The sequence below is a fragment of the Elaeis guineensis genome, chromosome 9 (assembly GCF_000442705.2).
Source record: "Elaeis guineensis isolate ETL-2024a chromosome 9, EG11, whole genome shotgun sequence".
In the NCBI taxonomy this organism is placed as follows: Eukaryota; Viridiplantae; Streptophyta; class Magnoliopsida; order Arecales; family Arecaceae; genus Elaeis; species Elaeis guineensis.
This window is the reverse complement of record NC_026001.2, coordinates 90,553,805-90,577,907: the sequence shown is the minus strand read 5'-3', so window position 1 is coordinate 90,577,907 and position 24,103 is coordinate 90,553,805. Positions and strand designations below refer to the sequence as shown.

Sequence of the window (24,103 nt, the reverse complement as noted above, 5' to 3'; positions counted from 1 at the left end):
CAATTTTCATCATCATTTGCCTAAACAGTATTATTAATTGAATAAATACTTCTACATATTTTGAGTTCTTCGTATAAAATTCATATGCCTTACCATATAAAACAGTATGATATCAAGTAACAACCATACCATATGGATAACATCATCATGGCCATTTTGAACTTGTGACAGAAAGTGTAATTGTTACATAACATCCAGCAAGTAACCTGCATGATGTGTGGGTATGTTCTTTCTTCGCCTCTTTTTCCAATTGTTCTTGGAATATAATGTGATGATATAATAATTGAAAAATATAGCATTCTAACACGGAAATTTTTTGAAATTTTAGTCTATAAATTAATAGTTTAATTTGATAAAATAGTTGCAAAATTAACAGAATTTTTTATTGATTCAAAATTAAAGATCATCAAATTCGATATAGATCACTTTGACTACTACAATTATTCTAGATGATCATCAGATTTGATGTGAACTATTATCATTATACATATTCAAAAAGATCACCAAACTTGATATAGATCATTTTGATTACTACGGATATATAGAAAATTATTAGACTCGATATGGATCATTGCCACTATGGATATTCAGAAAGATTACCAAACTCGATACAAATCATTTTGGCCGCTATAAATATTCAGAAGAAACATCATACTCAATATGGAGTATTTTAGCCACTACGAGGACTCAATATAGATCACTTTGGCCACTAGAGTAAAGTTAGATAAGATCCAAGAGCAAAATCCGTTATACCAAAGTGCCAAATTATATATCAAACTTCAGTAGATGATAATTTGGTCATACGATGTTCAATTGAGATGATTTTTTTTGAAAATTAGATATCTTTTTGAGATCTACAACTTTAGACCAACCTCTTAGAAAGTTGAATTAGATCAAATTTTCATCATTTGAGCTTCAAAATGGACTAGTCAAATAGAGAATCTTCTTTTCCATAAAAAATTTTGTTCGAGAATTATCCTCCAATCTATGAAGAATTGATAAAGTAATAAAAGATAAATTAATATAAAAATCAAGATATATCTCTAGTAGAATTTTAATATTTTTTTAATATTTTTTTATATTTACCATATCTTTTTAGAAAAATAGTTCTATTTAAACTAGGCAGAGGAGTTCAACCCAAATCATTCAATAATGGACGTCCTTCTAAAAAATAAGAAAAAAAATTTAATCCAAATTATACAAAGATGGATCTTACTATGATAAATAGGAGCTATCGACCTCAATTTTTGTATGGATAATTAATTAACGAAAAAAAGAAGATTTAAACCCTATTTTCTAATTTTTCTATTTTCTTTTAATCTTTTTTTAAAAGATTCGAGTTGAGCGAATCGAAAAAAAAAAAAAAAATTTTTCTTTCCAATCAGATCATGCAGTGGTAAATTTATGTTCATTTATGACATAATTTTTTTCTATAAATTAAAGATATTATTATATTATAGTTCGAACTATTGAACATATTTGTATATAAATATTATTCAATGCTTAAAAAGGAAAATAAGTGAAATTCTAAACGGTCATTAAATCAAATGCCAGATGTGCATATCATAAAAAATATTGAGAATGAAATTATTTTTAAATATACACCAAATAAAAAATCTTCCAACAAACAAAGGGACAAAATAGAAAAAAAAAAATGATACAATTTGTCAGGAAATAAATTCAATTTAAGAAAAAATTTAATCCAATAAACTCAAGACTCCAACTCGGAGGGTGTAACTCAAAACTTCGTATCAATCAATCATTAACGGTCAATAATTTTTCAACCGCACAAAATTTTTAACTTGATATAATAACAAACTTTGGCCAAGTAGAAACTTCTGTTGTTAATATATTTAATAAAAAAAATAGCAAAAGCAAAATTTTCATTTTAACGTATATAACAAAATAGATCAAGAGCAGTTAAAAAACGGAGTCCACGTGTCGCACGTGGCGCTCCTCTGAAAGACCAAAACCCACACGAGCGCCGTCCCAAGTCGACCCGGTCCGCCTCCTCTCCTCCTCGCCTGACGCCTCCCTCTGAAGACGAAGAAGAGAAAAAATAATGGTAGCAGCTCTCGCTCTTCTCTCCCGGACAGCCCTCCCCTCCTCCTCCCGCCTCCTTCGCTCCCTCTCCTCCGAGGCCTCCGCCGCCGCCGCGGCGGCGCCACCTCCGCCGACGTCGGCGGACCGCGTGAAGTGGGACTACCGGGGACAGCGGCAGGTCATCCCCCTGGGGCAGTGGGTGCCCAAGATCGCTGTCGACGCCTACGTCGCCCCCAACGTCGTCCTGGCCAGCCAGGTCACCGTCTACGACGGCGCCTCCGTCTGGAACGGATCCGTCCTCCGTGGCGACCTCAACAAGATCACCGTCGGCTTCTGCTCCAACGTCCAGGAGCGGTGCGTCCTTCACGCCGCTTGGTCCTCCCCCACAGGTCTCCTCCTCCATCCCCCGATCGATCCCCTTCTCGTTTTGATCTGAACTTGTTGATTGATCTTAACTTGATCTGAAAACGTAAATGGAAATGGTAAACGTTTAGATGCTTCGTTAGGTCGGAGCTAGGGTTAGGGATTGGTGTTTCGGTGTGATCTTTTTTTCTTCCCTCCTACAATGTAAGAAAGCCTGCCAAATAGGGGAGGGATTCGCCGCTGGCGGTGAAATGACCGCCTTGAGGCCTTTATAAGGGCTTTGTGAACAATTCACTTGAATGAATTGGCTGAAGGTTTAATTGGTCGCAAGAATAGTAGCTTTTTTATGCCGAGATGTCGTTTGGAGTGTGGATCACAAGTAAAACTAGTAGTTTGTTCGCTAGGCTGCCAAGGATGACATCAAGTTTCATACTTTAGAGAATTGTCTTCAACTTAGATAGCAAAAAGCTCTACTGTTTCCACCCCAGAGGGGTGGAAAGCAGATAATTCTATTTTCTGATGTGGTGTGAGAAGCACATTTTGGATAACTTTTGAGCTGAATGATCTATAAAAAAAGAATATATACAGAAGGAATGGTCATCTATATTTAAATACTTTAATGAGGTACTTTGCTGAAGTTTGATGCATAACAGACTCAGTTAAATTATCTAAGCTGGCATATATTGATGGTTTGCTGAAAAGATAGGAGAAAGAAATGTGTGACTTGGGACTATCACCAGACAAGGCTTCAGTTGGATTCATGCATTGAAGAAGTTGTTGCTGACCTTGAAATGGGATCGAAGAGCAACTTAGAAATCCTAGGGGCAGACTTGCAGTAGTTAGAGAAGAACGATTCCATTTACCAAAAGAACTAGAATGGACTAACTTTCTATGCTTAAATGCTTGGTGATTTTGGCCATTCAAGCCTCTCCATGGGCATTTTTCTTCAAATACACAAGCATGAGCAATTTGTCATGTAGTAACGATATTCTCTTGGCACATGGTGTATAGAAGCAGTAGAGCAGAGGACACACACTTTCAAGGAAATGGAGAGGAATAGTAAACTTACCTCCATGTTATTATAGGAATTTGGAATATTTTAGAGTATTCTACATACTCTAGGAAGTAGTGGAACTCTAAAGGAGACCCTCGTATCGCTTGTTTCAAGAGCTAGAACTTGACAAATGCTGCCACCACTTTTTCAAAGCGAACCATTTGCTACTAACCTGGATTAGTTCCTCTAAAAATTCACCTACCTATAGTGTGGGCCACTGACCATATTGAGGACTGGTTGTTAAGCCTCACTACTGTCATTAGATAGGATGGATATTAAATATTTGATATGTTGCAAGACTCTAAGAAAGGGGAAAAACACGCACAAAACTAAAATGCCACAAAGTGAAATCTAACCATCAAAATTTGTGTAGCCTTCAAGCAAAATACTCTTCTTTAGCTCTTTATCTTGAGATCGACATGAACCAGCTTAGGCTAATTTATTGTCAACATTAACCTCTTTTTCACATTCTCTGGAAGGGCGATCGTTAAGTAAAATATACCCCATGATTCTTCTATCAATTTTTCTTTTTCTTTTTTTTGTCTTGAAATGCTTCGAACATTAGCCCTTATATCTAAGTGTGTCTGCCTTCTTGCTGAAGCTTTACCATTCATTGTAATTGAGATCTAATGAGTGAGTTCTTAATTTTAACATGTTTGTTTTCATATGTGATCCTGTGCCTCTTTGTTCCTCTTTAGAAGAATCTTTCAGGCATTATCTTGTGCTCAAGTTAGTTACACTTCCTTAACATAGTGTCCATGTTATTAAAACTCTTGAATGCATCCCGCAATTTGAAGTTCCCTGGATCGATTTCATTGTTCTCCATTTCCAACACGTGCTATCCTCATTGTAATCCAACCTCACAATAGAGATAAACACATACAAAGGGTACAGCTAGAATAGGCAAGACTTTTTTTTTCGATGATTATTAAGAAGGGATCAGATCAGCATTTCTGAATGGTTGGTTAAAGTTGCATTTGCTTTTTCAAAGTCCTTTTGGTTCTCTTCTTTATCACCTCTTTTAAATTGGAGCTCTAGTTTCTTCTTCTAGGGAATCCAATAATTAGGATTTACTATTTTGGGTGGTCTGCAGTAGTTCTAAATGAAGATACCATATTGTGTTCACTTGTCTGCACCTCTTGTGAGAACCTGACCTTTTGATCAGATAAAACAAAGATAGGTCTTGTAGACCATTGCATGACCCGGCTAGATCTTGGCTGGGCAAATGTGGTGGTGACACCACCCACTAGAAGAAAAAAATAGAAAGAGAAAAGGGGAGAGCAAGTGCCATCTTTTGGCCGGAAGAGGAAAGTGGTGCACAAAAACATCGAAGCCTTGCCCCTCCCTTTCCTTTTTTCGTTGTTTTCCACCATGGCGAATGACTTTTCCTCTCTAAATTGGGAAGGAAGCTGAGGAGGACATGAGTCAACCAGCCTCCACCTTATGTCTTCCCTTCTCCCATGATCACAACCTAGTCATCCTCTACTATCTCTCCTCCACAACCTCCTCCATCTCTCCTCCACCTCCAATTCTCGCAATCTTTGATCAACATCAACTTTATTTACGAGCATAAATCCTCCCCTTTGAGCTAGGTAACAACCAATTCTCTTTCCCATAGCTCTCTCTTTTGTCTACTCTCTAGCGACTCATGATCGTAGTGCTCTTGCCGGATCCAACCACATGGTAGTGTTGAATCACGAGCATGGTCCCAAGCTGACCCTCGGCCTGTTTCGAACTAAGGCACCTCCTTTCTTCCACCTTGTGATCGTGTCCTCTTATTTTTCTCTCCATCACTCACATTCCCGACACCCTCGCCAGCACTCTGATCAATGGCTGATACCAGTTCCATGAGGCCTCCTCATGCTTCCCCCTAGCTTGCTAGAAGGGAAGAGAGAGAGAGAAAGAAAAGAAATAAAAAATCCCATCCTTTGGTTGAATCCTTCTCTTTCGACCTGATCTGTAGATCTCATTTGAGAGTCATATTCTTCTCTGCATACCACCAGATGGGACATGATAGAGGGTCCTAGACCGACGTTGCAGCGACCAATCAGACAGCTCTTTCCTACCTCTTTCCCCCAATTTGGATATGAAATTAGATCAACTCCATTTCAGTTCTCTAGAGATTCTTAATTTGTATTTAGATTTTAAATATTTAAGCATGAATTTGTATATCTTCTTAAATGATTTCAGATAGGTGTAGCCGATTTGCCCATCTGAATCTAGTAATCTTTATGTGAATAAAGCTAAGTGACCCTGACATATACTTTACTAATTTTTGAATTACTAGTCAATTTTAATTTATATGAAGAATAAAAATATAAATTAAATTGACATTATTAGCTCTACTTTTCCTTAAAAATTTAGGATCAAGTATATGATTATGAAATGATTCATGTTTTATGGTATTATCTCATGGATACTTATGTGTGAATGATTTCTAAATTATGAAAAAGTGCATTTTTCTATGGAGGTGATATATATAGTGTCTAGTTATGAATTATGAATTTTTATGAAAAATATTTGATTTATTATAAATAGTTTCATGATAGTTTTATTATTAAAAACAACCTATGGATTACAAACTCTATAAAGCCATTTAGTATTTTATTCATATACAATTTAAGAAAATATAATATAAGAAATTAATTTAATAAATAAGATTACAGGCTTTTAGATAACTTTGTATGGCCCTCGTCAATGGGTATAATAGTTGGCATACATCCCTCACCAGCAAGTATAATAGTTGGTATACAACCCTCGCCAGTGAATATAATAGTTGGCATATAGCTCTCGCCAATGGTAAATAGTTGGCATATGCCCCCGCTAGCGATGTCATAGTTGGCAAACTGTGATATCTAGTCGATTACAGCCCTGTCATGGATATAAGGTGATGTTTGCATTTAGTCTGAAGGTTTTGTTTTTATGCTATGAGGTAGCTATTTATGAAATTTGCATGATTTGTGCATATACAATAGCATGATTGGTTTTATAGCTTGTTTTATTATGCTATGTTTATGAAATTCTCTAATTACATAGCTAAATGGTTTAATGAATTAGAAATATATTTAAGTTACATATTTGAGACTGTATCTATAAATCTGCATGATTTATGCATACATGATCAGATTTTCATATAACGGATTGTTATCTTATTATATCTATGAAAATGCTTGATTTGTAATAAAAGTTAATTTTTAATGATATATTAAATCATGTAAAACTAATGCTTAATCCAATAAGGTAGTGCATAGTTATTTATTGAGCTATAAAGCTCATCCTCTTCCTTTATTATTTTCAAATAATTAAGGTTGTTAGGAGTAGGGAGGGGTAAACCAAGTGGAGATCGAGGTAATAAGCTCCAAGTGTAGTAGCAGACTAATAATAAATTTAGTTATGACCATGAAATTATGGTTTATATAGCTTTGAGTATTTAAATGCTGGAGTTAGATGCTCTATACCCACACCCCTTTGTTTAATTAATGAAGATTTTTAGATCACTTTTATTATTGTTCTTTATGAGATATTTTTGTTCTCTTTTAGGCTTCATGTTATTATGGGTGACACCTTACGGTAGCACGGCCATGTCATGTTCCAGATTTAGGGCATGACACTTAGGAAAAAGAAGGGGGCTCAATCACAAGATGGAATAAAGGTGATGCCCTATTTCGAAATAGGGCCGAGGGTCAGCTGGGGACCATGTTTGCAATCCACCACCATCATGAGGTGGGATATGGTAAGAGCATAGCAACCATGGGCCTTTCAAAAGTAGACAAAAGAGAGAGAGCTAGGGAAGGGGAATTGGCCGTTACCTAGCTCGAAGGGGAGGATTTATGCTCCTATCCAAAGTTGATGTTGATTGAAGGTTAGGGGACGTGGAGACAGAGGAGAGATGGAGGAGGCCGTGGAGAAGAGATAGAAGAGGAGGATTGGGTCATCATCATGGGAGTCGGGGAAGGGAAGAAATAAGATGGAGGTCGGTTGACTCATGACCTCCTCAGCTTGCTTTCCAATTTGGAGAGAAAAAATCAGCCTCTATGAGTGGAAAACAATGGAAAAAGGAAGGGGAGGGGCAAGGCTCTGATGTTTTCGCACGCCGCTTTCTTCTTCTAGCCAAAAGATTGTGCTTACTTTTTCTTCTTTTCTCTTTCTTTTTTTTTTGGGGGGTGGCGTCACCACTATGTTTGCCTAACCAGGGTCTAGCTGAGTGATGCAATGGTCTACAAGATCTATCTTGATTTTATCCAGTCAAAAGGTTTATAAGACCATGATTTCATGGTCATAACTAAATTTATTATGTTTACTACTATGCTTGGAGCTTATCATCCCAACCTCTACTTGGTTTATCCCTCCCTGCTCCTAGCAATCTTATTTATCTAGTAAAGGATGTGCTTCACAGCTCAATAAGTAACCATATACTATATTATTAGATCAAGCATTAGTTGTACATGATTTATTAATGTGTCATTAGAAATTAATTTTTATTACAAATTAAGTATTTCGAAGACATAATAAGATAACAATCCATGACATGAAAATCCATTCATGTATGCATAAATCATGCAGATTCATACATACAGTTCCAAGCATATAACTTAACTATAGTCCTAATTCATTCTTGATTAAACCATTTAGCCATGTAATTAAAGAATTTCATAAACACCGCATAATAAATCAAGTCATAAAACCAATCATGCTATTGTGTATGTGCAAATCATGCAAATTTCATAAATATTCATATCATAGCATAAAAAAATACTCTCAGACTAAATGCTAAAGTCACTTTATATCCGTGACAGGACTGTAATCGACTGGATATCACAGTCTGCCAACCATTATACCCATTGATGGGGCCGTATGCCACTGTTATACCACTGGTGGGGTTGTATGCCAACTATTACACCCAATTGCGAGGGTCGTATGCTAACCGTTATACCCGCTAGCGGGGGTCGTATATAACCATCTGAGAGCCTATAATCTTGTTTCTCAAATCAATTTTTTTAAGTTATATTTTCTTAAATCATACATGAATAAGATACTAAATTGCTTTATAGAGTTCATAATCCATAGATAGTCTTTAATAACAATAAAGCCATCATGAAATTATTGATAGTAAATCAACTATTTTCATAAAAATTCATAATTCATAACTAGACCTTATATATACCACCTTCAAAGAAAAATATACTTTTCATAATGTTGAAATCATTCACACATAAGTATCCATATGACAATACTATAAAACATGAATCATTTAATAATCATAAGCTTGATCCTAAATTTTAAAAAAAATGCAAAGTTAACAATGTCAATTTATTTTATATTTTCATTCTTCAAATAAATTAAAGTTGACGAGTAATTCAAACATTAGTAAACGTCGTGTCAGGATCACTTGTCTCGATTCGTCCAAAGATTACTAGGTTCGGATGGACAAATTGGCTACACTCATCCAAAACTATTTAAGAAGATAAATAAATTCATACTCAACTATTTAAAATTTAAATACAAAATAAGAATCTCTAGGGGACTGAAATGGACTTGTTCTGTCTTCATAACCAAATTGGGGGAAAGAGGTTGGAAAGACCAATTCGAGCGTTTGCCACAACATCATCTAGGACCCTCTATCGGGGTACATTTGGAAGTACATAGAGAACAGGACTCAAATGAGATCTACAGATGAGGTTAGAGAGAGAAGGATTCAACCAGGGGATTTGATCTATTTTTTCTTTTTTTATTTTCTCTTTCACTCTCTCTTCCCTTTGGGCAAACTAGGGAGAAGCATAAGGAGGAGGCCTCATGAGGTTGGGAGCGACTGTGATCGGAGGCTTGGCGAGGGTGCTAGCCATGGGAGTGATGGAAAGAAGAATGGGGAGGCTTGGTCACAAGGTGAAATAAAAGAGGTGCCCTATTTCAAAATAGGGCCGAGGGTTAGCTCAAAACCATGGTCGTGATCCACCACCGTGTGGTAGGATCCAGCAAGAGCACCGCGACCATGGGCTGCTCGAGAGTAGACAAAAGAGAGAGAGAGCCATGAAAAAGGGAATTGGCTATTATCTGGCTCGAAGGGGAGGATTTGTGCTCCAAAACAAGGTTGATGTTGATCAGAGGTTGGGGAAACTGGAGAAGGTAGAGGAGAGATGGAGGCCATGGAGGAGAGATAGAAGAGGGCTAGGTCATGATCATAGGAGCTAGGGAAGAGAAGAAATAAGGTGGACGCCCATTGACTCGCGACCTCCTCGGCTTGCTTCCCAATTTGGAGAGGAAAAATCACTCGCCATGGTGGAAAACAACATAAAAAGGAAAGGGAGGGGCAAGGCTCCGATATTTTCACATGCCACTTTCCTCTTCCGGCCAAAGATTGTGCTCATTTTCCCCTTCTTTTTTTGGGTGCTTTTGCTTTTGCATGGCATCACCACCATGTTTGCCTAGCCAAGGTCTAGCTGGGTCATGCAATGGTCCATACAACCTATCTTGGTTTTATCCGGTCGAAAGGTTGGGTTATCACACTTCCTATGTTTAAGGGTTGCTTCCTCCGAAAACATAGGTTATGGCAATGCATTACAGTCTTTAGATGGTAGTATCTCATCTTCCATTATTGTGCATAGAAGTTATACTTGCAGAGCCTATTTCTTGTCTATATCCTCATCCTTCATTAGTTGACTTCAATAAGCTAGAATGAGTGGCATCAACTATCTCGAAACAACAGATAATCTGAGGTGATTATCTCTGCTGTCTCCTAGAGACAGACAATCTGAGGTGATTTATGAGACGATACTGCATCTCATAGCATCAAGCTAGCCTGAGTTCTTCTGCTTGAGACCTTTCGGAGCACTCACATAACCTCTCATCCTTTAGTGGAGAAGCTACCAGTGGCTTGAAGCTAACACAACTTTGCTTGGCTGTCACAAATAGCGAATCTTATCCTGGCCTTCCACTACAATATCACCGTTGGAGTCTCATCATGATCTTTTGGCAGTTCAAGGCAAAATTGGGATTTTGACTTACCTCATCAAGCACAAATCTCTCTGGTGACACATATGCTGTCTTCCCCTCAATTTAGATCAATACTTTGTAACCTTCCTTTTATCACTTTATGGCACCAGTATCACCAGCAATTTTCATGATGTGTGATGAGCTTATGAGTCCTAATAAGAAAGCTTATAGTTTTCTCAAGGACAATATAGTTAAATATTGTTCTTCTGCAAAAACTCAATCTGCATCATAATTGGGTCATGTTTCTTTCTTGTTACAAGATCCAGCTCAAATAAGATGCCAAATTTATTAGAAAAGTGCTGAATCCAAAAAAATGTTATTAACAAGCTTACAGAAAAAATGTCATCCAATAATCTGGAAGAAACCCTGCTAAGCATAACAATGGTTTGATGGATGATTCAAATTCTTGGCATTTGACTTCTCAAGAGGTGGAATTTCCCTTTTATGGTTTTCAGGTACATCCTCTCACTTGCTCATTTTCTGTAGTTGCAGTAACCTCTTTTCTTTTTCTTTTCTCCTCTTTTTTTTTTTTTTGACTGAAGGGAGGGAGACCCACCCTGAATTATACCGAGGCCCAAATCTTGAATATGCATCATTCAAGATTTGAACATGGATCCTTTGCTTTGTGATCGGAGGGGTGCTTCCACTAATGCAAGCCCCATTTCACTAGATGCTGTGACCCTTGAAGGAGAGTTTAAGTCTGTATGTCAAGTTGATGACCCCTGAATCTTCAGACCAACCAACTGGATGTCATCTAAGTTTTCATCTACCCAGATATACAAGACCTTAGCAACCTGGCCTACTATTTAAGGTTTGAGATCCTCCAACTACTTACCAGAGGTATGTTGCAGCTTCTCAAAAATTGTTAGTCTGGATTTTGTTTGAAACTTATTTGTGCAACTGTCGGGATGTTATAGTGTGGTTTCCCTTGAAGTTACAGAAAGGAATGGTCAATGCATTCCCTTCCATCTCTCTAACATGCACCATCTCTGATGCCCTTTTTGGAGAGAGTCCATCACTGTATGAAATTAAAATATCCTGGACCTCTGCAATCCTTGTTCCTCTTTTCATGTCCATACCATATCCTCTCTCAATACTCTGTTTTATCTACTTTAATATTGTATGTGAGTGCATGGTCGGATGGAAGGAGACACTCCAGGCTGGAAGATATGTTATTGTGTTGCCACTATTCTGCGACTTTTCTTTCCTTGTGTCACGGATTAATTTAAGGGTTTTTTCCATCAATTATGATAATCATCAGATATGAATGAAACCTGAAATTTCTTTTGTCAGCCAACTTTGGCAAGAGAAAGTTCTGCCAGTTCAGTTTTTAAAGGTTTTCAATGAAACCTGAAATTTCTTTTGTCACTGGAGCTGCCCTGTTCCTATTTCTCTTGGAGTTCACTTTTTTCATGGATATCTTATCTCCTTTCCATTTCTCTATGACAGGACTTCCAGCTGAAACATCTATTGAGAGGTACGTGACAATCGGAGCTTACAGTCTCTTGCGATCATGCACAATTGAGCCAGAGTGTATCATTGGACAGCATTCTATTCTTATGGAAGGTTCCTTGGTAGAGACCAATTCAATCCTAGAAGCTGGTTCTGTGCTTCTGCCTGGCCGAAGGATTCCAACTGGTGAGCTTTGGGCTGGTAATCCAGCAAGGTTTGTTCGAAAGCTGACCCATGAAGAAATCTTAGAGATCCCAAAGCTTGCTGTTGCCATCAATGATCTGATGCAAAGCCATTTCTCTGAATTCCTTCCATATTCCACCGTTTATTTGGAGGTGGAGAAAATGAAGAAGGCCTTGTTAATTTCTCTTTGAAGCATAAGCAATTAATCAGTGTTTGTCTCTGGAGAGAATAACCCACCAAGGATTTGTAGCTGATCTTATTGTCGGTACTTGACCTTCATTTGAGTTGGATGCTTTGTGTAGACCATGGATATTTTTTGAGTGGCTGCGAGGAACGGTGGCAGGAGTTGGGACTTTTCTTTCTGTCCTTTTGCCTGTCAGGTAAGGAAGACCCTGAGCTTTTTTCAATTCAGAAGAGCATAGCTATATCTTTAATCTGATCTTCTAAAGGAACTGTTGGTTGTGAGCAAACCATGTTCTGTTTGGCGACAAGTTTGTTCGAAGTTGAACTAATTTGGTCTTCATAGTTTAAGCACATAGGGAATGAAGGCCTGTTCTGTATACAGCACATGTAGTATTATTTGACCGTTATTTTTGTTCTAGTACCAGCAAATGTTACGTTACCGAACCAGCCTCCATATTTAGGCCCATCATGCATGACTAAAATTCTATTTGGCTAAGCTTTTAGAATATCAGAAAGTACTTTTTGACCCTCAAAAAGTACTTAGGATGATACAATGATGTTTGATAAAAAATCAAAAAGTTATTTTAATTTTGCCAGAAAGCTGAAAAAGATCTACTTGGGAAAAGCTCTATCTTGAAGCTTTCTCCAAAAATGCTTCCCGACTAATGTCGGAAAGTTATTTTGATTTAAATAATTTTTTAATGACAGAAATATCCACTAACTAATCTCATAATTAAATCATATTATATTATTATACTATAAATATAATATAATATAATAATAAATTAATATTATGATATATTATAAATATATAATATAATCTATTATAGTATTATTATATTATTAAATGATAATTTGATATAACAATATTTATTAATAATATAATATTATTATATTATAATAATATAATATTATTATATTATAATAATATAATATAATATGTTAAATTATAATTTATTATTAGATTAGATTATAATCCATTATATATTACATTACATATTACATCATAATTATAATAATATTATATTATAGTATATATTATATTATATTATATGATAATAATATTATATAATAAAATAATATTTTAAAATGTAATAGTATTTATGTTATAGATATATAATATATTCTATTATAATATTATTATATTATAATAATATGGTATAACATAATAATATTTTAATAATAATATAATATAATTATATTATAATAATATATTATATTATAATCTATTATTACATTATAATAATATTTTAATAATAATTATATTATATTATATTATATTACATTATAAATTATATTATAATTATAATAACATTATAATATATTATAATATTATATTATATTTATATAAGAAAAATATTATATAATATAATAATATTTTAATATATAATATTATATTATTCTTTATTATACAATGCTATGCAATATTTTTTATTGTCATTTTATCAGACCAAAAATATTTTTTTATTTTAGTTACCAAACATATGTTAAAGTTCCAAAATATTTTATAAATATGGTTACCAAACAGCAAATAGCTTTTTATAAAAATTCTACTTCCAAAAGCTCTACTTCTCAAAAGCTCTACTGCCAACAACAATCCCAAACAAGGCCTAAATATCATACACCTTACCAGAGATGCACTTATACCAAGCCTTTGCTATGGTTTTAGGACAGCTCATGAGACAATTTTTTCAATTCACAGAGTATATCTTGTACCAAGTGCATGAGAATGAAATTTTCTTGTCAAGTATCTAAGAGTTTTGCAAATGTCAAAGCATTTGAGCAGCCATTAGCAGAAAGTCCACCAAACAGCATATCATTTTCTATCAAGAGGCTCCAAGCCAGAAGTTGCCATTGCTTATGCATATTTTTGCAGCAGGACATTGGGCACAAAAACAAAAAGCTAGCTTGGGATCATCAACCAGAAAGAGGATAACCAGATGCTTTGTAGTCCCAGCTCATCAACATTTTTCCTTTTAAGTGTTAAAACTTAGAAAGCTCAGATGCTTGTGGAGTGATATTGAGCTCAAGATGCATAAGATTAACTAGAAATTAACAGCTTTTCATTTTACAGACAATAATTATGATGCACTTCACGAAGCCTCTTAAAAAATTGTCAAAAGTAGATTGCTTCCTCTCTCTTGGAAAAAAGAAAGGCAATCAATGGACTTGCTGATAATTGCAAGATCTCTTAAATATCCAAATTATAGTGATGATCATGCCAGTTGATGACCTAATGGCAACTTTTAAAATCCATTTCAAACATACTTTGCAGCAGTGAATAGTGTAAGGACTGGAAACTGCCTTAAGTGTGAGAATGTGTGATCCACATGTTTGTGTCTCAGAGTTTCTCTAAAAACCAGAGGAATTATATAATTATATCAAATTCCACAATCCAATGAAAACTAATGAAGCTTCTACAATACGAAGCATCACAGGGGGAAGAAGTACATTCACCTCAAGATACACAAATCATCAAGGTCTACGTCAGATGTCACAAAGTAGAGCAGAATTGTTATTATGCAGCTTACTGCATGGTACAAAGATCATTCCAAATCCAAAAGACTCAGCGACCGAGGTAGGATTTCAGTTAAAAGGAAGGAAAATTACAAAAAGATTTCCTACTGCCAAGAAAAGGGAAGAGGTTGAGAGGTTGAGGGCCCTTGTCCCCCAACATGAAATATACTCTGGCAGTGAAGATCAGCATCATTGGCATTAGAAACCAAAACAGTACCTACGTGCTCATCCTCGATCCCTGAACAAGAAAACCCGGTCGGTGAAACACTGTTTGAAGCTTGCGAACCAGAGTACCGTCCAAGATCACTGTACTGAATTGTTGAAACCAAAGGCTGACCCATTGGGATCCTATCAGCTGGCACCATTTGGCCCACATTGATACCTGAAGTTTGAGTTGGTGATGACAGAAGAGAGAGAGCACAGTCAGAGTCAAGAACTTGGGTTAATCCATCAGAGAAGAATTTGCTGCTGCTGCTGCTGCTGCTTTCTGCCAAAGAGTTGGTTTTGAGTGGCTGACAAATAGTTGGCTCCAGTGTTGCTCCACTCCTGAAGGCAGTGTCACTGTCCTGCAGGAAAGGGAACTGCTTCCCTTCTTTGAAGCTGCGGGGAAAGGAGCTGAACTGTTGCTGCCTATCCATGAAATGCAGGGGTGGATAATGGGCATACAGTGCATCTTCCTTGGATTTAACAATCCCAGCCCAGTTGGTCTCTGGTGTAGCAGTTGCGAATATTTGTGGATATGTCAAGAACCCTGTCACTGCAGAGGAAGAAAGATTTTAGTTTTAACAAAGCTGATGCATATACCATTATAACATTTGGAAATTATAGGCAATGAAAAGATTTGTTTGGACAAAATGGCATGTTTTCATAAGGTAAGAACACATAGAATTTTGTTTATGATCAAGTACAGTTATTTATCATGATTCATGTGTCTCCATTTCATCATAGAATGCTTGAGCTATACGATTTCTGTATTTTTAGGGCACTGGCAGCACCTTGTGTAAAATTCTACACTCCTGAAATTTTTAAGATGACCACATTTCAATTTGCAAGCAAGTTTATTTGAAGTATACATAAATATTCAACAATGGCTCCACAGCTACAGATATCTGAATGTGCATATTTTAAATGGAATACAATTGTTAATATACAGAAGTACAAGAAGAACCATACAAAATCTATAAAATAGAACACTTGTTTAAGGATCAATTAAAGAACATAAAATAGGCAGTTCACTGTGAGAAAAAGAAAAAACTAAAACAAAAAGGAATATCCATGAAAATATGAATCTATATGCACAACTAGATTTCTGGAACTTGGTATGTTTTCTGTTCTTAGACATGCTCTAGTATTATAGGTCAGAACCTGGAGGTTATACAAGAATAAGACAGGTGATGGGTCCTTGAATTTAGATTCATATGATACCATGATTCTTTCTGCTAAAATGGATTCTCCATTAGGTTGGGTCCAACAAGTATTAGTTTGGTGCTGATGCAAGTAAATAATATAGAGTGATTTGGTAAATTAGAACAAATGGGGGAAAGATAAAAGTACAAGATTCTTAGTTGTTAAATCCAGAGTTAAAATCCCTTCCTATGTGGATTCTTTATTTAGAAAAATTCTAAACATGTTGGTATCAGATTGGGTGTAGACACATGTTCAACATTAGCAACTCAGGTAGAAAACTGATCCAGATGACATCTGATTTTGAATCAAAAGAGGGCTGCCTAATCATGAAAAGAGAAGATGACTTGAGTCCTGACCATGGTGATTTGGGAACGTGCTCCCAGAATTTATAGATTCTTGCTGAGGCTTCCTTCGACGTCTGTTGTGTCCATCAAGACGCTTCCTACAGCTTCGCTTTACCTCGTCGAACTCCACCAGCAAATGAAATCTACAGGAAAAAAATTCACATAAGAAGTACATTAAATTTCTTGACAATAAAGCAAAAAATCAACAAATGTGCATCAGTGGTAGCAGAAATCAAGCATGCAAATCCAGTAAGGAAGGAGTTAAACTGCTTTTTAACAAAAGTGGGAGGATCCACTCTTTGACCATGCGCTCTTAAAGACACATTCTACTAATAAGAACTTCCCTGCCCTCTTTCATGAAGCATGATGAATTCATACAAGGGCTGCCAACATTAAAACAAGTTATCAGCTTTTATATCTTCCACAAGTGGTCATAAATGAGAGTGCACTTAACAAATTAGTTGGAATATTAGGGCACAAAAAAATTGTCAAGACTAGCATTCAGCAAGATGGCATCATGATCACAATAATATCTAGAGTTTTAGACTCTTATTTCTCTCAGAAAAAAAAAAAATCTAGTGTTTCAGAAGTACCCTTTCTTTCTGGAAAAGGATAGACATTTTATATAGGAGTCCAGCTATCATGCAAATAACTGAAAACTAGCTTACCATATTAACTTGATGATTATTCATGAGAATTCTTAACATCTATTAGTATATTAATGATGAAAATCTATGTCTTCATGCATAAATAACTTCATTTGCTATTGGCACAATATTGCTTGCATTTGAACTCACATCACATTATACACGCATACCCACACAAGCACACGTGTGCACGCACAAAGGGGGTGGGGGGGAGAGAGAATAGGAAAATTTCTCAGATTAGAAAGAGAACAATTCTAGATCAAGAAAATAGGCAGAAGGAAATGTACAACAGTATGAGTACACTCGAGCAAAGTGATCATCCGCTAACAAATACTTCCAGAGAAGACCAGAAAAAAATAGATTCTGTCGATAAAATGCACATAACTTATTGTTTAAACCCATAGCCAATCATTTTTCTGATCGCATGCAAGAGCAGGATTTTTAAGGGAAGTGCTCTACAAACAAGGTGATTCTACAGTCTCCAGTGAAAATGGTAATAACATCGAAAATGGGCTCCAACTGATATGGTTTTGAATCCTCCTGCCATGTCTTCAAAATTCATTCATCTATTGGTATGCTTATATTTTGTACCACCCAAAATTGGCATAAACCCATTTCTTTTAATGCTCTGCTACACTGAAATCCATTTTATGACCATACCATAAGCTGTTGTAAGATTTGACAAAACACTATGTCAGAGTCTTGTCCTTATGATTGAGCTGCTAATAGAGTGCAAGCTTATTCATTTTTTGATCCTAAGACAGAAACCCATATAAATGATATGGGAATCACATTAACTAATGGTACCATCCTGTGGGATTTGTCTCTTGGTCTATGCTCTTTCATTTTCAAAGTAGAAAGCATGTCTAATCTTAAACTTGTCATGAAAATGTTAAGCAGATAGGAATATGTTAAAATTCCCGAGTACATTGAATCTAGAGATAGAGTTGTACAGATGCAAATGATTTGATGTCATCAAGTCAAATTTATTCTTTCATATAAAGTTAGTTAATACTCTAGGAAATAGAGATGTTGCAATATATTCAGCTGACAGATTAGCTTCATTTACTAGCTTTTGCATTTTAAGAAAGCATATTGTACAATTACAAAAATGTTAAGCCAAAATGGATAATGACAAACTGAAGCATGATCCTTGTCTGAGGTTGCAGCATGCTGGAAAAGCATGCTATCATTCGCCTAATTTCAGCGAGTCATGAACTTCAAGGATTCATGACACCTTGCTTGAAGATATACAACCTCCTACATTCCACAGGCACTAGTTTACCAATGTTCTGCAATCATCTTAGTCCCTGGCTAATAACATGAACTGAGTGGGGATAAAAGGAGAGGGTTAAGTGAAAGGGCCAAGAAGAGTGGTATCCAAAATAAATAAATAAATATGATATACATGTAGGAAGAGGACAGAAACATTTTTACACAAAGCTAAGAACACTGGGACAGAAAGCCCCAAAAAATATAATTCTATTGATTTCTAATGCAAAGTTCTAACAATTGACTAGATCATGATAGGTGGTGCTAAATTTCATAGTGCAGAAAGCTCCAAAAAATATAGTTCTTAGGAAAACATTTTACACAAAGATACGAACACTGGGACAGAAAGATTCTGCAAATAAGTTCAGCAAGAGTTAGTCACCACCAAGCATGTTATATCAACATCTCTGAGCTATCAATGATGTCTAACCAATTCATTTATACATGTATGCATTTTTTTTAAAAAAAAATTGTATATACAGTACCATGGAATTTTGGCATATAATTCATTAGAAGACTGTATGAACTCTCTTTCTTTTTTTCTTTTTTTTTTTTTGTGTGTGTATTTCTATTTATGGTAGTGTGCATGAAATTGTATGAACAAATACCTGATTGGGATGATGCAACCCATATAGCCAAACTTTATTACTTCTCATACTACTCTTCCTTTTTAGCAGGAAAGTGCAATCACCCTTGTTTAATTTACTAGGTGTAAAGGAAACAAGCTCTTGGTCCTAGAGAAGCAGGAGAAAGAGAGAAAGTACTTCACACAATCTTGTGAGGGAAGAATAGCCTTACATCGTAATGGAAAAACAAGGGCATGATACAAAAGCCAAATGCAACATGGTAGAGAGAGGGACCAAATCATCATCAAATGATTTTTAAAAAGGATGAAACTGATGGAAAACAAGTTGATTATTGTGATGAAGTTATGGCTTTGAAAACTGGAAACATCAAATCTGATCCCATAAAGCCTGGCATAGGGCTAGTCAATGTTTCATAAGATTATGCAGGGTGAACAAGAGAAGACAAGTGCTAGCCAAATATTAGTGCAAATGCATTCATGTTTCTCCAAAGTATACGACAGCGAGCATTGAGAAAAAAGATGACTAAATTAATTTTCAATATGTCAAAGATGAATATACTGTTTGATTTGAAGAGGAATGGAAAATTAATTGATGGGAAAACAATTAAAAATATGTCTCATCATAGTTTTAGAAGAAAGATACTGAGAAACCAATAAACTTTGTCATTTTGTTGAGAAGAGCAAAATAGCAAACAGCAAAACATGGAGACCATTAGTGCAAGAAGACTCAGGAAGATAAATAGCATTTTGGAAGGGATGCCAAATAAAAAAGTGAAGAAACATATGTTCTGGAAATTAGAAAATAGATGGAAGATACATACAGGTGTGGAGGTAAAAAGTAAGTTTATTACATCTCATGAATCATGAAATAGAGAAACAAGGGAAAAAAGGGTTTTTATTCTTCTGAGGCAGATAGAACAACCTAAGCAAAAGCAAGAAAAGACAAAAGAAAAGAAAAGAAGATCTAATGGAGATATGTTGTTGAGTAAAGAACTGGGGTTTAGGTTCAGAAAAGAACAAACAAACAGCAGCAAACAAAATAAAGCAAAATTAGCAAAGAAAAGACAAGGGAAAGGACAGACAATGTGAATTTTTTGACCCACAAAGGGACCAGCTACTGTTGTTACGTTTGGGAAAATATTTCTTACAGTCCATTTAGACAAGTAGTACTTATCAACGTGGGACAATAAAGCCTTCCACTTTGCAACAACAAAGCAACCAATCGATGAAATAATTTAGAAACAGTAGGAATCGTTAGCAGAAACCAAGGATTGAGGTGCTAGATGTCTAGATGTTCCCCAATTATGATTTCAAATTGGTTCATCAAAGTAAATATTCGAAAAAAAACCTCTAAATATCAAGCAAATCGCCAGCATACTTCTTATCGGCATTCAGTTCCACAAGCAGTTGACAAATTACTGACACAATACTGAAATTAAAATTGAAGATGATATGCCTCAATAGCCTAAATTACTTCAGAAAAAAACAGTCCAAGAATATCTAAATGAACATGACCTTTTTTTTTTTTTTGGTAAATAATGAACATGACCTTAATTGAGTAGAATTGCTAAAGCAACAAATTACAGACTCAAACATAGCATAAATCAAGATTCTGATGTTCTAAGATATTTGCATATCAAAATCATGGGACCTCCATCCCTTATTTCAGTCACCACATAGCTATTTAGAACTCGGATTGCTGGTGAACAATTTAATATTTCATGTTGCACAGGACCATTGTAACCTGATGAAACATAAAAAGGAACAAAGTAACTCAAGAGGGCATATGCTTGGTTAAGGAACATACAAGCCAAGTTACCAAATGCCACAAAAGAATTAAAGATTCCACAAAATAACAGAAAAGCAAATATGATGGTTTCACCAGTTTGATTACTTCATCGAGGTAAGAGTAGTAAAAGAACTAGCAGCAGCAGTAAGTTACAAGACAAACCCAAAGTGCAACAGCTCAAAGATTACTACTTTTCTCTGTCTAAAGTACTATAAGATTCAACTAAAGCATAACAGAAGCCAGAAGAATAATGTCTGCTGCCTCTGAAACACAAAAGGAAAAATTGGCACCAACTGAATGGAATTCTGTGCATATAGAATTCACCCTTCAATTGCAAGCAGTCTTGTTTCATTTACCTGCTGCACTGCTGGCAGAACCTTTGCTCCTGACCGCCGACCATCACTATCGGAGTCTTCGAGTGGACTTCGCAGACCTTGTGGCGCCTGTGATAATCCCTGCAGTTGCTAAGATCGGATTTGCATCCATCGACCAAGCACGACACATTCGGCGCAGCACTGCTTGGAGCTCGAGCTCTCTTAGATGGTCCGGCCGATGACACCGGATTCGAGATCCTAGGTTGCTCTTTCCACCTATCTGGCGGCCGGAATTCCCCAAGTCCCCCAAGTTTCAGATCCACTGAACATTCCTGCCTTCCTTGGACACCACTCGACCCAACAACTGAGCCTATATTGGGTTCGGCATGTTGCTCCAATTCAGGCAAACCCCATGAAGAAATTTTGGAATCCCAATCCATGAAAGACACACCCTTTTCAATTCTCTGAACACTCTCTCTCCTTCTTTTTATCTCTGTCACTTTCTTCTATTTACCTTACTTCCTTTCTCTCCTTCCCTCTCCTCTTCCAGCCACCCACACCTCTTGGAGCTCTGAACGAATCCTAACTACCACCCTCACCAGTGCATCCCATGCAACAACTACCAAAACACCTCCCACTGAAGTAATTTTAACAAGAAGTAAACAAGAAGACCAGAAGCATCAGAGCAAACCATAATCCAGAGGTAGGGGTTTTAACAACAAAAACATAAGAAACTGAAAATAAGAGCAACTGCTCCCCAATTCAAGACCCTGTTTTGCAAACGTTCATGCAATGCCTACAAAAGAAAAAAAAAAAAAAAAAAAGGAAGAGAGAAGAAGGGTAGAAATTAAAAAAAAAAACTAAGATGAGTCTGGTAAAGAAACAGCAAATCTGACAGCCCATTTTAAAGAAACCTCGTTACAAAAGTGCAAAAAACGAAATAGAATACATACTATATCAACCGGCCAGATCAAAAAGATCCCATCTTGACAATCTTCAAGCAGTCAAGCAGCGCAAAAGTCTTGGAAAGTAAAAGAAACAGAGAACAGAGGATGATGGAGGAGTGTGTAAAACCAGGCCAAAAAGGTTATGAACTGGAGACCCAGTTGGTACTCACAGCCAACTGCAGCACCAGAAGAGGAACAGAGAGACTGATCTGGGGCTTTCTAACCATTCCATTACTGACATGGATTTCATTAGAGAACATTAATAAATGTGAAGGGGGAAAAGGAGAACAAGTTGTGCGGGTTAAGAGGATCACATCCTCTGTTCACCTTAGCACAATGACATACATTGATAGCCTTGAGCTATTAAATAATAGGAAGAAAGACGGACAGAGAGATACTTGAGCTAGACTTGTTGGAAGAAATAGCAACAGTGAAGTTGGATAATGTTTTAGAACTTTTTGAGAGAGAGAGAGCTCTGATGTGAGAGCTAGTACTGCAACTCCAATGAGTGAGCTATAGGTCTGTTGTTGCTCTGTCTAGGCTTCCTATAATTGTTCTGAGGAATGGGATGAGAAACTAAATAAGAAGGGAGTGGGGGTGGGGGGTGGCAAGTAAAGGACCAGGGTGTGGTTGCTTTCAGCTTTACAAGTGTGGGAAAAGTACAAACCAGGAGGGAGGGAGAGGGTGAGAAGGGTGGAAGGGTCGGTCAGTCTTGTGAGGATATGCTTCACCTTTTTAGCATGTTTTCTTTTATCATCTCTCATCTCTCTCTCTCTCTCTCTCTCTCTCTCTCTCTCTCTCTCTAGCATGTTTGCTTCATCCTCACACCCCCCTCCCCCCCAACCCCAACAAATATTTTGTTTATATTATTTTAAAGTTTTTTTTGAAGTTAATTGTTCTAGAAACTACTCATGGTCATGCATTGTTTGGCTACTAATCAAATATCCCTGTCTAACTGTGCCACATACCAAAATGACCCTCATGTTACGCATGGAGACATGGGAGGTTTTTCGATAATTTAAAATTAAAAATTTTATTATGATACCCTAAAAAATATTTTAATATTTTAATTTTTTATTTATTTTTGATCATTAGATTAAATATGAACCATCTAAATTTCAATTAGATAAGAGATCCACGTGTATGTCTGATGCAGTAAATATTTTTGAAATTAAGATTGTTTCGTGGTTATAAAAAATGATTTTTTTTTTCAAAACTACCATCCCGGAAAGTAGAAGAGTTGAGAGGGATGATGACGGAGGCCGATGACGAAGGTGCAGTGAGGGCACCGTGGGCAAAGGAGGGGCCACGGTAGTGGAGCCGCACAGGTGGGAGAGCATCGGTGGGCAGAGAACCCACAGGTGGATGGTGGAGAAGAAGAAGGAAGAGAAGGAGGGTGCAGTTTGGGGGGTGTGCAGCATGAGTAGGGAGGCGGCATGGTTATGAGAGGGAGAGGGGGAGGGGAGTTGCACAAGCACAGGGGGGCATGTGAGCACTAGTGAGAGGACTGTGGCAGAGAAAAATAAAGAAGAGAAGGTCGGGGTGAGGGGCGGTGGGTGCGTGCATGAGTGCCAGTTTGGTGAGGGGAAGGTGTTTATGATCGCCAATTAGGGGTGGGGGTGGGGGCATGAGTGGGAGAGAGAGAGAGGAGAGGGAAGGGGTGGGGTGGCATGAGCGTCGGAAGGGGAGTGTGGGGGGGAGGGGGGGCTGCGACATTTGCAGAAAGACCGCACGATCGCATCGAAGGGTGCGGAGTGTGTAAGAGCATCAGTGGGGGAGTGAACACGCACCGATTGGGGGGAGGGAGTTGGGAGAGAGGGGAGGGAAGAGGTGGGGCAGCACAAGCATCTGGAGGAGGGAGAGGGAGAGGGGGTGAGAGGGATGGGTGGGAGGAGAAAAGACAACAAAATATTTAAATACTTTTTATAATAAAATATAATAAAAAAATATTATAGCAAAATTTTTAAAATTAATTATTATAATAAAACAACTATTACGATGATTTTGAAAGC

The 24,103-nt window shown here is 36.8% G+C and overlaps 2 protein-coding genes across 5 annotated transcripts; one reads left to right on the top strand and one right to left on the bottom strand.

Moving 5' to 3' along the window:
- Nucleotides 1-1,985: 1,985 nt before the first annotated feature.
- On the top strand, nt 1,986-15,682 carry LOC105042145 (gamma carbonic anhydrase-like 2, mitochondrial). Of its 3 annotated transcripts, none has more exons than XR_012134300.1 (3): nt 1,986-2,432; nt 11,900-12,465; nt 14,707-15,682. XR_012134300.1 is itself a non-coding variant. In XM_010919255.4 (2 exons), exons 1-2 carry the CDS (start codon nt 2,063-2,065, stop codon nt 12,274-12,276), a joined length of 747 nt encoding a protein of 248 aa, XP_010917557.1. In that variant the 5' UTR covers nt 1,986-2,062; the 3' UTR covers nt 12,277-12,533. The 3 variants fall into 3 exon arrangements, 1 of the variants encoding a protein (XP_010917557.1); XR_012134301.1 differs by having other exon boundaries at nt 14,699-15,682; XM_010919255.4 differs by lacking the exon at nt 14,707-15,682 and having other exon boundaries at nt 11,900-12,533.
- On the bottom strand, nt 14,890-22,743 carry LOC105042144 (squamosa promoter-binding-like protein 16). Of its 2 annotated transcripts, none has more exons than XM_010919253.4 (4): nt 22,098-22,743; nt 21,187-21,940; nt 16,549-16,679; nt 14,890-15,542 (listed from the first exon to the last, which is right to left on the bottom strand). In XM_010919253.4, exons 2-4 carry the CDS (start codon nt 21,582-21,584, stop codon nt 14,890-14,892), a joined length of 1,182 nt encoding a protein of 393 aa, XP_010917555.1. In that variant the 5' UTR covers nt 21,585-21,940; nt 22,098-22,743. The 2 variants fall into 2 exon arrangements, with proteins under 2 accessions (XP_010917555.1, XP_010917556.1); XM_010919254.4 differs by having other exon boundaries at nt 21,187-21,781.
- Nucleotides 22,744-24,103: the final 1,360 nt, after the last annotated feature.